The sequence below is a fragment of the Ranitomeya variabilis genome, chromosome 2, assembly GCF_051348905.1.
Source record: "Ranitomeya variabilis isolate aRanVar5 chromosome 2, aRanVar5.hap1, whole genome shotgun sequence".
Taxonomy (NCBI): Eukaryota; Metazoa; Chordata; class Amphibia; order Anura; family Dendrobatidae; genus Ranitomeya; species Ranitomeya variabilis.
In genome coordinates this window covers 953,811,675-953,828,111 of record NC_135233.1, presented here as the reverse complement: position 1 = coordinate 953,828,111, position 16,437 = coordinate 953,811,675, and the positions used below count along the sequence as shown (strand labels likewise).

General features: G+C 40.8%; 1 protein-coding gene across 1 annotated transcript in view; it reads right to left on the bottom strand.

The window, feature by feature from the left end:
• The window catches only part of CCDC195 (coiled-coil domain containing 195), a 37,972-nt gene extending 28,779 nt beyond the window's left edge, over positions 1 to 9,193 (bottom strand). The window contains exon 1 of the mRNA XM_077292952.1: positions 8,938 to 9,193. Within this exon, the coding sequence (XP_077149067.1) occupies positions 8,938 to 9,187 (250 nt within the window). The 5' untranslated portion in view covers positions 9,188 to 9,193. The remainder of the gene's footprint in view (positions 1 to 8,937) is intronic.
• Between the last annotated feature and the right edge of the window lie 7,244 nt (positions 9,194 to 16,437).

Genomic DNA, 16,437 nt, shown 5'->3' with positions numbered 1-16,437 from the left:
TCTGTCCCGGCCGGTGACAGTCACCCCTTACCTCGTAAATAGTGCTCCTGGATCTTCAGCGTGAGCCTGCGCTCCCACACGCTAGTTGCCGGCGAGGTGCAGTGAAGCTGCAGGACCTCGTGTGACGTCACATACACGTGATGTTACACGTGAACGGCTAACTGCTTGCACACAGTACCAAAAAGGATCTATCCAACGCGTTTCGAAGTCGGCGGACTTCTTCCTCCTGAGGAAGAAGTCCGCCGACTTCGAAACGCATTGGATAGATCGTGCACCTCGCCGGCAACTAGCGTGTGGGAGCGCAGGCTCACGCTGAAGATCCAGGAGCACTATTTACGAGGTAAGGGGTGACTGTCACCGGCCGGGACAGATTTTTTTCACCCTTCCCTCGCACATTTATTAGAAGGATAGGACGTTGGAAGCATCATCGCTGTGCACCTATCCAGGAGATCCTGACTGCGTTACACGTGGCAAACTGTGGTTATATCCAGGAGATTTTGACTGCAATTACCCGGTAAATATCAACATCTATTATACATAACGTAGGGGTAATGCACTAACAAACTTCACACTGGGCAACTGATGATATATTTTATGATGGATGACATATGCAAAATATTCTCTTACTAATAGGTCTCCCCTGTAACCTACAGCGCAGATATATATATACATATTGATCATTGGTGTTTTTTTCACTCCACATCGGACTTTTTTGGTAGTTATGTCCGTTTATCTGCAGCAGTAGGATTACCAGTGTTAATACACTGTGTGCAGCGCCTGCAGTTGCTTTTATAGTTTTTACTATTGATGCTGCCTATGCAGCATCAATAGTAAAAAGATATAATGTTAAAAATAATAAAAAAATAAAAAATCTTGATATTCTCACCTTCCGGCATCCCTTGCAGCCTTCCCAATGCTCGTGATGCTCCCGTTCCCAGTAATGCTTTGCGAAATGACCCGATGAAGTAGCGGGCTCCCGAGACCGCTACGTCATCACAGGTCACTCTCGCAATGCATTACTGGGAACCTGAGCATCATGAGCACCGCGAGCATCGGGAACGCTGCGGGGTACGCCGGAAGATGAGAATATCACGATTTTTCATTTTTTTAAAATTATTTTTAACATTATATCTTTTTACTATTGATGCTGCATAGTAAATAGTAAAAAGAGAGGGAGAGAGAATTTTCCTGACTTGAAATTTTTCCACGCATGCTCAGTTTCAAAAGACGGAACCCATCGCTGGATTCCTGCTTTTGACACACAGCGATGGACCCTGCGTCCATAGGTTTCCATTGTAGCCAATGACGGACGGTGCAGGATCTGTCGCTGTGCGATTTTCCGACGTGCACAAAAAAATGTTCCTCTGTGCGTTGTCTCTGTCCGACGGACAGCGATTTTACGACGGATCCAGTGCATGATGGATGAAACGGAAAGCCATCCGTCACAATCCATCGCTAATACAAGTCTATGAGAAAAAAACGGATCCAGCAGAAACATTTGCTGGATCCATTTTTTTTTCACAAAACGACGCATTGTGACTGAAAAAGAAAGACGGAAGTGTGAAAGAGGCCTTACTTGGGTTTTCCGAGCATGCTCAGGTGATCTTCGAGTATTTTGGGTGTGCTCGTAATTATGTTTGTGTCTCTGCAGCTGCAATATTGCGGCTGCTAGACAGCCTGAATACATGCTGGGATTTCCTGTTTGTTAGGGAATCATCACATGTATTCAGGCTGTCTAGCAGCCACAAATCATGCAGCTACGGAGACACAATCATAATCTATGAGCACACCCAAGATACTCGGAGATCACCCAAGCATGCTCGGAAAACCCGAGGAACGAGCACACTCGCTCACCACTAGTCCTGACCGAAATCTGATCCCAGGTCTCTTCTACACGTTACCAAATTTGTGCATACTGGTCATCTCACTTGGGTATGAATTTAGTTTTGTCCTCAACTATACCCACAAGGGTTCGATTGGGTTGAGGTCTGGGGACTGTGGGAGCCAATCCAGTACCTCTACTTCATTGTCATTGAACTATTTCTTTGCCAATCTTGACGAATGCTAGTTTAGATGGTTGTCCTGCTGTAAAACTATGTCGTCCTTTTCATACCCATAGTACTCGAGTGTATGAAGTAACTTGTCTTGTAAACTACTCACATATAGCTCAGCATTGAGACCATCATTGATCCTGGTCAAGTATCCAACGCCTTTGTCTGTAAAACAACCTCATATAATCAGACTTCCTCCTCCGATCTTGACAGTATCTTCAATTTCTCAATCTATTAGCCCCCTTTCCCTTGTTTCTTTCAGACCCAGATGCACCCATCACAGTCTAGTCTACTGACTTTATACCACCTCTTGGCTTTTGAATGGATGAACGGACTTCTTTTTGTATTCTTCCAACTGTCATGGCACTCACATGATGCAGTTTGACAATTTGTTTGGCCAAGAAATCGCTATTGATGAGCTTTATGATTCTGTTTATCTTTTCTTGGGAAATCTTCATAGTCGCGCCTCGATTCTCTTGCTTGGAAATCAACGTAATAAAACTGTAAACTATTAGGGAATGTGAGAACAGGTTGTATTTGGTAGTATAAAGGAAGAAAAAGATTTTCCCACCACCAGGAGTAAAACAGTAATAATGCAGTGACCTGACAAGAATCTGCATAACTAGTCATACGCTAAATTGTTGCAAGTCAAATTTACTGTATGTATGAGATAGCCAAGGTGATTGTCTATAAAATGATGTATCCAAAAACTTAGACCAATAAATACATATGGTGTATCTCCAAAATTGCATAAACCAAAGAAGAAGGGAGTTACAGACAAAAAAGTAAAATTTAAGAAATTTTATTGAAAACAACAGTCCTAATAAAGTGCCAGTGCATTAATTAGACTAGATTAGGTATAGATATATACATTTTATACCTATATATAGGTCATATTATTTCCTGCTTACCAATGGATCGCCGTGAGAGGGATAGCCTCTCACGGCGATCCATTGGTCAGCAGGTAATATGATGCTATTAGTTTTTCAATGAAATTTAGATGTTCCCTGTATATATCTATACCTAGTCTAGTCTAATTAATGCACTGGCACTTTATTAGGACTTACTACGTTTTGGTATAAATATCACACTTTGTACACTGTGCAATATCTGCATACCCTTTATTTATTTATTTGGGGGCCATCTATATATATTCCACCAGCTGACGTAATCATATCCTGTAGGCAGCTTCATGCTCACTCTGTGGAAACTTTTCCATACAATCCAGGGCTTCCTGGTGCACTTTTGCTTTTATACTTGTTGCATTAATTCATCTGTCTATCTACATTTAATCATACAACTCTATTTGTTATATGGATTGCTTTGAGTTCACTCTGCCTTGTGTCAATTCCCCTTTCTGTATAATCATGTGAATAATTTTTTGCTTTTTAATTTGTTTTCAATAAAATTTCTTAAATTTTACTTTTTGGTCTGTAACTCCCTTCTTCTTTGGTCTATAAAATGATGGTAGTCTCACATTCAAAGCAGTAGTGGATGTGAGATATGGAGCCTGAAAGTCAAAAGTTCAAAACATTCTGTTTCCCTTTTGCTCATCAGTGTAGACATTGTTGCTGATTAGGGATGAGCAGACCCATGGAAGTTTGGGTTCTGATACCTGACCCAAACTTTAGTCCAAATTTTGTTTTGGGTACAAGAACTGCACCCGAACTTGAACCAGAACTCGTATCCCATTGAAAACAATGGAGACCAGATCTATGGATCTGGAAAAAAAATTTCCTCTCCCTGTTTTATATATCTCTCTCATTGCAACGGACTTCCTGGAGAAGTCCATGTTTGGCGTTTATCACCGGACACTAACTGTCAGATACGAACCCTGAACTTTTAAGCTTGGGTTCACTCATCTCTATTACTGATAGATCAAATTTTATCCGTTTATGTAAATTACCTCTTCCAGTCTAAGGGCAGGACGTTGCCTGGAAGATAAATCTGCCTCAGAACATCTCTATATATTTCATCACTCTGTCCCTGTGCAGTCGGCTGTGTGAAAGGAAATCTCCTACGTGCTCATTACTGTTCTCTTCTTTCCTCCAAAATCTTCCGCCCTTCTATAGGTACAGGCATCAAATGGCTTGTGTGCTGGTGCCATTTCCAGTGTTCTCCGATACACGTGTATAATCAAACTGGAAACAACACCAGCGCAGAAGGAACTTTTTGTCTGTGTTTTTTTCTTTTTGTTCAGCATTTTGGGAATGGTTTTAGTTATCCAGATGCTTTAGCATAATTAAACTTTGACTTTTCTAAATGTTGGAGTACAAAAATCTGATAATTTTTTTAACCCCTAATTATTTTTTAACCCCTTCACAACATTTTGTACATGTAAGTCATATGACATATCCCTGCCTTTGATGCGGGCTCATTTAATCAGCCATCATGTACCTTTAACAGCCACAGGTGGAGGGAAGAGCCGCCCGCAGTTGTTAACCTGTTAAATCCTGCTGTCAATCTCTGACAGCGGCATGTAATACATGTCAGCAGGGGGGCGCGTCATTCTATGGGCCCATTGGCAAACCCTTGATGTGATCACTGTGCTTGTCATGACGACCTTCCTGCAAAAGCCAGGGTTTAGCACAAGGGATCAGAAGATCGCAGCTTCAAGTCCTCTAAAGGGACTATTAAATACATTAAAAGTGAAAAAAAAGTTTTTAAAAATATGACAAATAAAAAAAACACAGAAGTTCAAATCACCACCTTTTGCCTTATTAAAAATAAAACAATAAAAAATACACATTTGATATTGCTGTGTTCTTAAAAGTCCGATCTATCAAAACATATAATAAATTAATCCAATCGATAAACTGTTGAAATAAGAAAAAAATTAAAGACGCCAAAATTAGGTTTTTTTTGGACCTTTGAAACTTTGCAATAAAATGCAATCAGAGGCGATCAAAACATCATATCTACCGCAAAATCAGTAAAAACTTCAGCTCCGAGCAAAAAAAAAAAGCCCTCAAAAAGTACTATATCCCCAAAGTTGAAAGCATTACTGGTCTTGGAAAATGGCAACACAAGAAGTTGTTTCTTTTCTAAGAATATCAGAATTTTTTTTCACCACTTAAATAAATAAAAAAAAGAAGCTACACGTTTGACATCTGCGTAGACGTATTGACCTGCAGAATCATATTTCTAGGTCAGTTACCATATAGTAAATATTTTAGATAAAACCAAACCCCCCAGAATTGTACTTGTTTTGCAATTTCAATGCACTTGGATTTTCTAGTGCATCACATGATAAAATGAATGATGTGACTGAACATTACAACTTGTGCCACAAAAAACAAGTCCTCAAATGACTATATTGAGGAAAAACAAAACTGAAAATGGGGGATGCAGGAGTTAAGCGCAGTTGAAGCTAATATGTGATATTTTAAGGCTTATTAAAAAATTGTGACTTTTTATCCTAAAATTGCACAAAAAACAAAACAGCCCTGTCCTGGACGGCCATCTTTCAAACAGCGTTCTCTGCGTCACATCATCAGTTAGAGGAGAATATAGATCATAGTGCAGGTGCTACTCCATCCGGATATGCCATGTTAAATTAGATAACATGGTAACATTTAAGGCTATGTGCACACGTTGCGGATTCTCTGCGGATCCGCAGCGTTTTTTGAGGTGCAGAAACGCTGCAGATCCGCAATTGATTTACAGTACAATGTAAATCAATGAGAAAAAAAAAATGCTGTGCACACTTTGCGGAAAATCCGCTGCGGAAACGCTGCAGTTTAAAAGAAGTAGCATGTCACTTCTTTTTTGTGAATCTGCAACGTTTTTGTACCCACTCCATTATAGAAAACCGCAGGGGTAAAAAACGCAGCAAATCTGCAAAAACGCACAAAAAACCGCTGCGGAACCACACAAAAAACCGACCGCAGGTGCGTTTTCTGCCAGGAGAGGCAGAATCCGCACCAGAAATTCCTAAGCCTAATCCGCAACGTGTGCACATAGCCTAATAGTTTTTTCTCCTCTGTGTGTTAGTGATGTGCTTTAGTGAGCTGCAATGTTCTGTATGAAACAACCATGACTGAGAAAGGAGCTGACAACTGAACTGAGCCTGACAGACAGCCCTTTATTACCCTACTGAAGAGGAGAAGCTGCCTTCCAGTGATGGAATGGGTATCAGAGAGCTGGTCCCTGCCATGTGCTGCCTACTTATGTTCTCTAGCTTGACTGATGGCTCTTCTGCCTGAAGTCACATAGCATATTGGCTGTCAATGAAGCAGGAGGAGGTGGCACTTGGAGGGGAACAGAGCTGGAGTGACAGCAGCTCCAGATCTACAAATAGATCTACAGCCTCATTTGCATAACAGTTCAAACTCTGATTTCTCACTAACTTGGAAATGGACTGGCCATATAAAGGGAGTGCTGGACTTTTCTTTGAAAGCGCTACATACACATATAAACAGTTCGGGGCGTGAAATCTTGCTCTTTAAAGAGGTTACTAAAAGTCTGCAGTCACTTATGTAACTATATGTGACTGCAGACTCCAGAATCCTTAGTGTGCACAACACACACTGTCAGGATTCTCCCGTATTGCTGCCAAGGGTGGGCAGTCACAGGACCGCACATATGCAATTTGCAAACAAATGAATTGAGTGAGGCCCCAAGTCTAGCCGTCACATGGCCAGATGTATGCAAATCATACACGTATGGTTACATGACCACCCATGACTGCAGACTTTTAGCCGAAGACTTAACAACCTCTTTAAATAAATGTGTAAGATATTTCACCGACACCCTAATACTTGTTGATGACAAGTATAAATGTACAATATAACAATATGACGTTATTGAGATTCTAATCAGTTCACTCTGTAAAATTATCTGTTCTATGTGCTATTAGTTTTCCATCATTTCTGTAACATATTTAACCCAGCGTGCACATAAATTAAAATATATTTCCAATGCAGAGAAATCATCTTTAATACATTAAATAGAATGTCACCTGGGGAATAGTACGATATGAATGTGGAGTTCAAACAGATTCATAAGAAGCCCTAATTCTCTCCTGCGGGTATATAACCAATAGATGATGATTAGGGCAGCACTGAGTCCCAGCGTACAGCAGGTCATATACTGCTTGGTAGATAAGCAGATCCAATTCTACATTGGCCTGGGTTATAGAGGTAGCACCACAACGTTGAAAAAAATGCATGAAGTACAAAGTGATCTTCTGCAGAGTTGATGCAGAGGAAGGCAGGAAGCCCATGATACAGAATGCAGAACTTTTGATCATCCCAAAGAAAAAATCCCTAATATTGTGCAGAACATCCCATCTATTGTAATCTAATACATTGACGTTGAAATATGAGTGAGTAGCTGGAACCTAAGGGACGCCACGCCTAGATCATCAGAAGGGAGATGTCGTAAGGACATTGCATTCCAAAAGATTCACATGAGAGAACAGACAAGTGTGAAAAACTGCACACACAATGAGTATAAGGGATACATTAAGTCTAGTCCTAAACCAGCTCAGCCGTCCGGCTAGCCTGAAGACCCAGATGACATCAGAAGTGAATGTGCTGAGGTGTGAAAAGGAAGAGCAACTGCACTCTAATAGTCAAGTGGGTTTACCACCTACTAAGTATTTTCTGATGCCCACTGCGTCACCACGTAGTATCATGGAATTAGTCAGTTGACCATGGTCGCTGGCTCATAACACTTAAAGGCACCTGATTCATGGTGTCCCAAGTGTGGCCAGCATTGATTAGAGCCTGACTGCAATCATCAGGGTATACTGTTCTATTAAATTCCCAATATCGCTCTAGCACAAGACCTGTCGGTCACCTACAGCCGTGCTGGGAAAAGGCATTCGGATCTTTAACGTACATTTTCTCTGAAATGAGCGTTTTTGAGAATAATATACTTGGCTGCAACCATGAAGCAAAGCTCCGATTCAGGTTGCCTGTCGTCTGGTCACCATGAATCAGGGGACACATTTCCTTTAAGAAAGACTGCATACAGTCAGTCTATAGTATAACCAGTCATAATGTGCCACATATTTCATCACATAATGCATAAAGATTTAAATGAAGGACCCACATAACATCCCCCTAAACTGCGGACAGGGCTGAGAACCGAACATTTCCTCCTCCTCCTGCTCAGAAGATAAATCCAGTAGTGTACAATGCAGTGCCGGGGACCACCAGATACTTGATGAATCTGCATACCGGCCATGCCTTTTGCTATGGCTTTAGTCCATAGCCGGGTGACGGGTGGGTTTTCCTAATGTTGCACAAGTACTTTATCACATGAGTACATAGAATTAGTAAGGTGCAGAACTCAGATGTAGAGTATGAGGTGGACATCCTATGCTTTTTTTCTACCGTATATAAGTAAACATTTTTTTCAGGGGTGACCGTGTAGCTACAGCAGGCGCAGAGGGAGCAGTTGCACATGGACCCTGGTGCCCTAGAGAGCCTAATTTACCCTTATACATAACATGACATTAGTATTAAAAATAGTATTTAGTGGGGGTCTCCGTACAAATTTTGTACCAAGGCCGATTCACTTTACACCTCTGAATTTACTTTTTCGATTTTCATTCTATAATTTTTGTATATACAGAATACAAAAGTGTACAGAATATATTAATACTATACAAATAATGAAAATTGTCTAATTTCTGCGGCAAATGGATATTTCTAAAGGACTGTGCTTGAAAAAAGACTAATAATAATATGAAACTGAAGGCCGGTAGACAGGCGTGGTGGGAATATGTCGTGTGGTTGGTTGTATACAGAGATATAGTACAAATAAAACAAGATACCTGGTTACTATAACTGACACCACCTCTTGTTCAGTAACCTCTGTACTAGTTTTCATTCAGAACCGCCATGGTGTTAGGAGAGCTGAAAGCTTAGTATCTCACCTTTCTGTTCTGGCAGCAGGTCAGCGGACTGGACGGACACATTTCTCCAGAGCAGGCCTTTGCACTTCACCTCTTCCTTTTGTACCTGGTCGCATTTGATGGTGGATCTAGGCTCTCGTTCCTTGCCGGATATTGTATTATGTCCACTCTGACTTAATTCTCCTCTGAGTTCTTTGTTCTCGTTCTCTAGCTTATTGATCTCTGCACGCAGTTCTTTGATCACCCTCAGCATGTGTGTGTCCCCCTCCATTAAAGGGCTCCCCTATTTTCCGCTTTCTCTCCAGTATGGTGGTGTCTTTGGAGGATGTTGCAAGAGTCAGCACATCTTCTGCTTGTAGCATTATTTACTAGCGACCAGTTGTACAATAGCAGGCGGTCCCTAGCTCTAGGTCGTCTTTCATCAGGATGTGAGCTTGGATTAAGCGTTTAGACAAGAGGCGTTTAATTATTTAGACCTGTGTGGTTTTTGCTTTCCGTGAGACTTTACTATGTTTATAACTGTCAGAGTAGCTTCTTTTTATGCGTCCATGATTGATTAATTCTTAAATAGCTATAAGCCGTCACAGCAAGTGACTGGTCCATCTTATTTAAAGATTGAGTTGTCTGGAAAAAGCCTTGGCATATACAACATGGCATGCTATGATCATATTTAGCAGCACAATTTATTTTGACATAAATTGAGCATCCACCCTTCAATGCCGTTTTGCGTTTTTTTTTTTAATCAAAATTCATATTTATTTAGAAGCTATTTAATTAAAATTTTGGATCTAAAAAGTGAGAATTTTACAAGTCTACTAGTCTATTACAAGTTCTATTAGAGCCTATTGGCACTGCATCAACATTAACATGAAGTTTTGTTCAAATGTGTACTTTGTATCTCCCAGGGGAATGTGCCATGGTGTTTCAATAAAGTCTTTCGAAATACAAAATCTCGAAGATCCTTTGTGCTCTTATAAGCCTTGGTATCCTCTCCAAAATTAATGGCAAAGTTGGTACTTTGTTATTTGCATAAATGAAAATTTCCGACTTAAAAACTATAGATTTCTAAGTAACAGAGGTGTCCATCAATGCTTCAGTTTTTTTTCACTTTTTTCACACCCCTTCTACACTGTTAAACATATTACAAATTCATGACAAATATTTCAGTACCCCCTGATGACTAAATGGTTACTGCACTTTTAGACTTTTTTTTTTAAATGATGTGGTTTACCCCCAAATTCACTCCAAAATGCCAGCCATGTCTCCTTTCTATCTATCTTGCTGTCCACTGGCACTGATGTGGGTTACAGAGAGACAGGGTAAGTTACCGGGGACCATTCATTAAGGTGCTTACACCAGAAATCTGGCATAAACACCTTAATAAGTCACAATATTTTTGCGCAACTCGGCAGCTGCACAATGATATTAAATCTTTTGGCTTTGGCATGCCAGTCCTGGCCAGCTGTGCCAGTGTGCGGTGTGACATGGCAGGATAGGCCGTGGTCACTCCCGCCAGTCAAATTCATGTTACATCACTAAAGTGCCATAACTCCCTTAAAGTGTTGTGTAGAAAGTGCCCTGGCCAGTGGGAACTTTCCCCACTGTCTCTCAGCTTTCAAACTGAAGCTGCAGTGTCCAGTCGTAACAATACTAAACGGTACGCAGCAAGGTCCACATACAACCAACGCATTTCTGAGATGCATGCTGCCCTTCATCAGGCATGGGTTATTCTCTCACTCCTATATAGATATACCCAGCTGAAATATCACTGACATATGAACCTACATCCTTTATACCCAGGGCTGTGGAGTCGGTAAGCCAAACCTCCGACTCCTCTATCTCCCTGACTCCGACCCCACAGCACTGGTCACTGCTGACCATGTATATAAAGTTCAGCACAGATTCATCGCAACTAAGATCAGGAACAGAACAGACATTTATAGGACATTTCATAACTTTCCCAAATTGTTATAAAAACATTTACAGCACATCCTGCATCGAACTACTGTACCCAATTATATATTTTATGAGTTGAAGTCGGTCCATTTTTTACCGACTCCACCACGCTGTTTGCGAGGCCCACATATCTACTAGAATATCACATTTTATTTTCCACATGCAAGTAAAATTTAAACATTAATCAAACACAAATTACTTATTTAATCCAAACATGCATTTACTTACCATATAGGACATAGTTTTTATATATAATTACCTCCATTTCAGTGGCTCTTAGCAGATTGCATTGCCTATAAGGTTGGTGCATATTTTGGGATCTGAAGGACGGTCTTTTTCAATCATTTATTGGGCCACCACGTGCAGATAGATTTGTGACTTTTACAGAATTGCTTTACAGCAAGCGTTTGGGCATTAATAAAGGACTTACTGAAACTTGGAGTTGACATGTAACTCATTATATGCCATTGAAACGTCAAGTGAAGGTCTCCTACATCATCATATGTAATGTGGTAAATGTCAAGGTAAGTTTGCTACACTGTATTGACTTCCCTCAGAAGAGCATTGTGAGTAGACTCTGCAACTTGTGCAGGAAGAAGGTGGAAGAGAGGAGTCTAAACTAATAAACTGTTATAATTCATAGATAAGGAAATGAACATATATAATAAAAGTCAACACACAAACCTTGATTTTCCTAGGATTTTTTCTGACATTTGATTTCTTTTATGACTCTTCTGCTTTACACATTGGTAACAGCAATGGCTATTTCCAGCTTAAATTCACTACACGATTCTAAACACCAAAATATCACATTCATATACGGTAAATTAATTCCTGTTGTCTGCATTACCAGTGTCAGACATGGCATCTTTTGACCATGAGGAGGGGTGGTCAGAAAATAACATTTATTTTAATACTTAATGTCTGTTTAATCTCATAATCTAATCTCTTTTCTAATGTAAGGCCATGTGCACACGTTAAGTATTTTTCGCGTTTTTTTTTTTTCGCTATAAAAACGTGATAAAAACGCGAAAAAAACGCTTACATATGCCTCCTATTATTTTAAGTGTATTCCGCATTTTTTGTGCAAATGTAGCCTTTTTTTCCGCGAAAAAATCGCATCGCGGAAAAAAAAGCAACATGTTCATTAAAATGCGGAATTGCAGGGGATTCCGCACACCTAGGGGTCCATTGATCTGCTTACTTCCCGCACGGGGCTGTGCACACGATGCGGGAAGTAAGCAGATTATGTGCGGTTGGTACCCAGGGTGGAGGAGAGGAGACTCTCCTCCACGCACTGGGCACCATATAAGTGGTAAAAAAATAAGAATTAAAATAAAAAATAGTCCTATACTCACCCTCGATGTCTTCCCGCCTCCACTGCACGCTGTCGCTTCGGTTCCTGTAGCTGGTGTGCGGTGAAGGACCTTGCCGATGACGTCACTGTCCTGTGATTGGTCGTGAGCGGTCATGTGACCGCTCACGTGACCGTGACGTCACGGAAGGTCCTGTGCGCACACACTAGCTATAGGAAGAGGAACGGACGCCGGTGAGGAGATGTCTGGGTGAGTATAAGCATTTTTTTATTTTTGTTATTATTTTTAAACATTCTATCTTTTACTATAGATGCTGCAAAAGCTGCATCTATAGTAAAAAGTTGGTCACACTTGTCAAACGCTATGTTTGACAAGTGTGACCAACCTGTCAGTCAGTTTTCCAAGCGATGCTACAGATCGCTTGGAAAACTTTAGCATTCTGCAAGCTAATTACGCTTGCAGAATGCTAAAAAAACGCGAAAAAAACGGAAAAAAAACGCAAAAAAAAAAATGCGGATTTCTTGCAGAAAATTTCCGGTTTTCTTCAGGAAATTTCTGCAAGAAATCCGCAACATGTGCACATACCCTTAGTCCCTATTGTTCCCTCACTACTCTGTGTTATTTTTTTTTTACCTATTTACCTACTTCCTGATGATGCATCATTTGAGAATCCCAGTGCATGCTGCGATACTCAAATTGTAATCACAAGGCAGAGGCTGCGGTTACAGTTGCAGATCTGCCCCAACCCTGAAATGAAGCGACCTCTGTTTCAGGTGCTGGGCTAGTCCTGGCTCTACTGAGTATGAGTCTGTTGTCAGTATGAGCTCCCCTGTCAATGTGCAAATCCTTCTCATTGCACAATGACAGTGTTCTCTCCTTGCCGGCTGTGAAGAGCGGGCAGGTAAGAGAGCTCATGGTCAGTGTATATTCTACAAAAAAGATCCGGTAAGGAGAGCCCAGCCACATTCCCACAAAAGTCGTAACTTGCGGGGCATGGCTGGTCTCTGCTTGCCAGACTTCTCATCATAGCTGTCACTGTGCACAGTGATATGACCCTATGCCAGAATTGACAAAACATGCTCAGTAGAGAAGACTAGCCCAGCCCCTGAAACATATGTTACCGATGACCCTTCATTTCAGAGTGGGGGCAGAGACTGCGGCATTTACCACAGCCTCTACCCCCTGATGACTCGTTTGGGTATGCTAGCTCTCAAACAAAGCACCATCAAACAGGAAGTAGGTAAAAAATAAAGTAGTTATAGTAGTAAGGAATGATTGGGAATTTTTAATTAAAGTATATTAGAAAAGAGATTTAATTCTGACATTAAGTAAACATACATTTAGGATTAAAATAAAAGTTTGCGCTAACCAACTCTCTACATCTCTATATTTAACTAAACAAATCCAAGATACGAAATTACAATTAGATGCTATCCTCACTACCAAGACCCCACCTCCTTTACTGCTAGAGTGATTTCTCCACAATCTTCACCTACCCAAAATTACTGAATCCAAGGCACAGCAACTTCAAGTACCGTATTTTCTGGTGTATAAGACGACTAGGCGTATAAGACGACCCCCAACTTTTCCATATAAAATATGGAATTTGGGATATACCCGCTGTATAAGACGGGGGTCATCTTATACGCCCAGTCATCTTATACGGCGTGTGGTTCCCAGGGTCTGGAGGAGAGGAGACTCTCCTTCAGGCCCTGGGATCCATATTCATGTAAAAAATAAAGAATAAAAAAAAATAAAATATGGATATACTCACCCCTCCGACGGACCCTGGCTCTCAGCGGTGCAAGCGTCTGCCTCCGTTCCTAAGAATGCAGTGAGTGAAGGACCTGCGATGACGTCTGAGAACCATCCAGGATCGCTCTGTGCACAAGTACCCGGCGTATAAGACGACCCCCGACTTTTGGGACAATTTATAGGGGTTAAAAAGTCGTCTTATACGCCGGAAAATACAGTATTTAAAAAATTAAAAAAAGGAAAGGCACCTGGACCTGACAGTCTTACGGCAATTTATTATAAAAAACTAAGTCAGACGCTTATACCATATATAAAAAGCTTTTGCAATTAGCTTTTAAATGGTTCACAAATGACCCCCGAGTTTTATGTGGCGCATGTAACCGTGATCCCTAAACCCAAGAGAGACCATCTTCTCACAAAAAACTATAGACCTATATCTCTTTTAAGTATTGACTTAAATTTTTTTACATCTATCACAACTGATAGGATTAACAAAATTCTTCCTTATCTCATTCATCAGGATCAGATTGGCTTTATACCAATGAGACAAGCGCCAGATAACATAGGACGGGCGTTAAATATCATTCATACAGCTAATCTCCACCGAAAGTGACTCCTATTACTGGCCCTGGATATCGAAAAAGCTTTCGATACGTTGTCTTGGCCGTATCTCTTTACGGTATTATCTAAATTTGGGTTTTCACGTGCCTCAAATTGTTATATAATAGGCCCATTGCTTATTTAAAACTTCCATCGACATACCCCACTCCAATAAATATTCAGAGAGGAACTAGGCAAGGCCCTCTGTCCCCAGCCCGCTTTACACTTGCAATGGAACCCATAGCGGAGGCTATAAGGAGAAATCAGAACATACTGGGCCCTGAAGACCTGGGAGACCAATACAAAGCTAGCCTCTTTGCAGAAGATCTCCTTTTAACGTTAATTAGCCCTCATACTACACTCCCTCACCTGTTCTCCCTCACCATGAATTTGAGACAATCTCAGGCCTAAAAATAAATATTAATAAATCTGAAGCATTATTTGTAAATACTCTAAAAGTGGAGCAAAATAATATAGCATCAAAATTCGGGTTTATATGCAAAGAGAATTATTTAACTTATCTTGGTATTAACTTAACAGTTAACAGGGCAACTTTGTTCAAATGGAATTACACTCCATTGATCCAGGGTTTTCAAACTGATTTAAATAGATGGTCATCCTTGAAGTTGTCCTCGCTCTGTAGAATACGTGAAATAAAAATGGTGTCTTTACCCAGTTTTCTATATCTCTTCAAATCCCTTCTAGTTATGATACCAGCCAGAACTTTTTCCCATTTACACACTATGATGTCTAAGTTTCTATGGTTAGGAAAAAAAACCCAGAATTGCACAAAAAAACAAGTTCCTTCACAGTACACAGTGCGCCATACTGCTTTTTGGCTTTGCCCGCCTTTGGGCAAGCATACTACGCACTCACGAGGTCACATTGCAATGCGCACGCGCAAAATCTGTACGCGCTCTGTGAGATTCACGGCGAAGAATGCGTACAGCAAGCCGAGGAGGGGTGGAGTGAGGGAACAGAGGCAACACCCATCGGACCGGACTGAATAGGTTAACATACAGCGCAGGACAAATTAAAAAGGTTTTTTTATGGGTGATGCATGGGGTGTTGGGGGGTTTCAAATGTAGATGTGGAATGCATACCTGACAAGCAATTACATTATATTTTTAGCTGACAGAGCAAAAAAGTGGTGACAGGTTCCCTTTAAGTTCTAATAATATAAGAGTACAGACATAAATATCTGGTGATATGGGGTGCCTTGCTGTTGGCCTCTCAAGTGATCTCCATAGAGTTCCATGTAGGTAAGGTCAGGATCTGTGTCAGCCAGTCAAGTGCTTCTCATTAACCATTTATTTTGTGCCTATCGGCAAACTGTTACAGTGTAGCTGAACTCACACAGCTTTCTAATATATCCTTTTGATCTTTGAAATGTCCCATCATTTGAACTGTCAAATTTCCATCGCACCTTTAGTCATAAAGATTTCTCCCTGCATCTGCCATCCCCAGATTCATCATTCAGACTGCCAGATGGTGAAGTGTCATGTCAGACTCCAGGGAACGCATTTCTACTATTTCCAGGTTCAGTGCTGGTGCGTTCTCCATACCTCCAGCCACGCATGATAAACTGAAGCTCGCATGCAGCTGCTCAGCCATAGAAAGTAGAAAAATGTTATTTTGTAGATGTAACTGTATGATTAGAAAACAATGTTACAAATAACCCTATTATCACTATAAGGCCACTAACATGAAAAAATACGGTCCGTTTTTTATGGCCGAGATACACAGTAAAAGTTCCTGAACAGTGATCCATATTCAATGCGAGGATGCAATTTTTTTTTTCTCAAAAAAGTATCTGTGTGTCATCTGTATGGCGAGATTTTCTCACCGGCTTGCAAAATGGACATATAATGGATCCATGGGCTCAAATATTCGT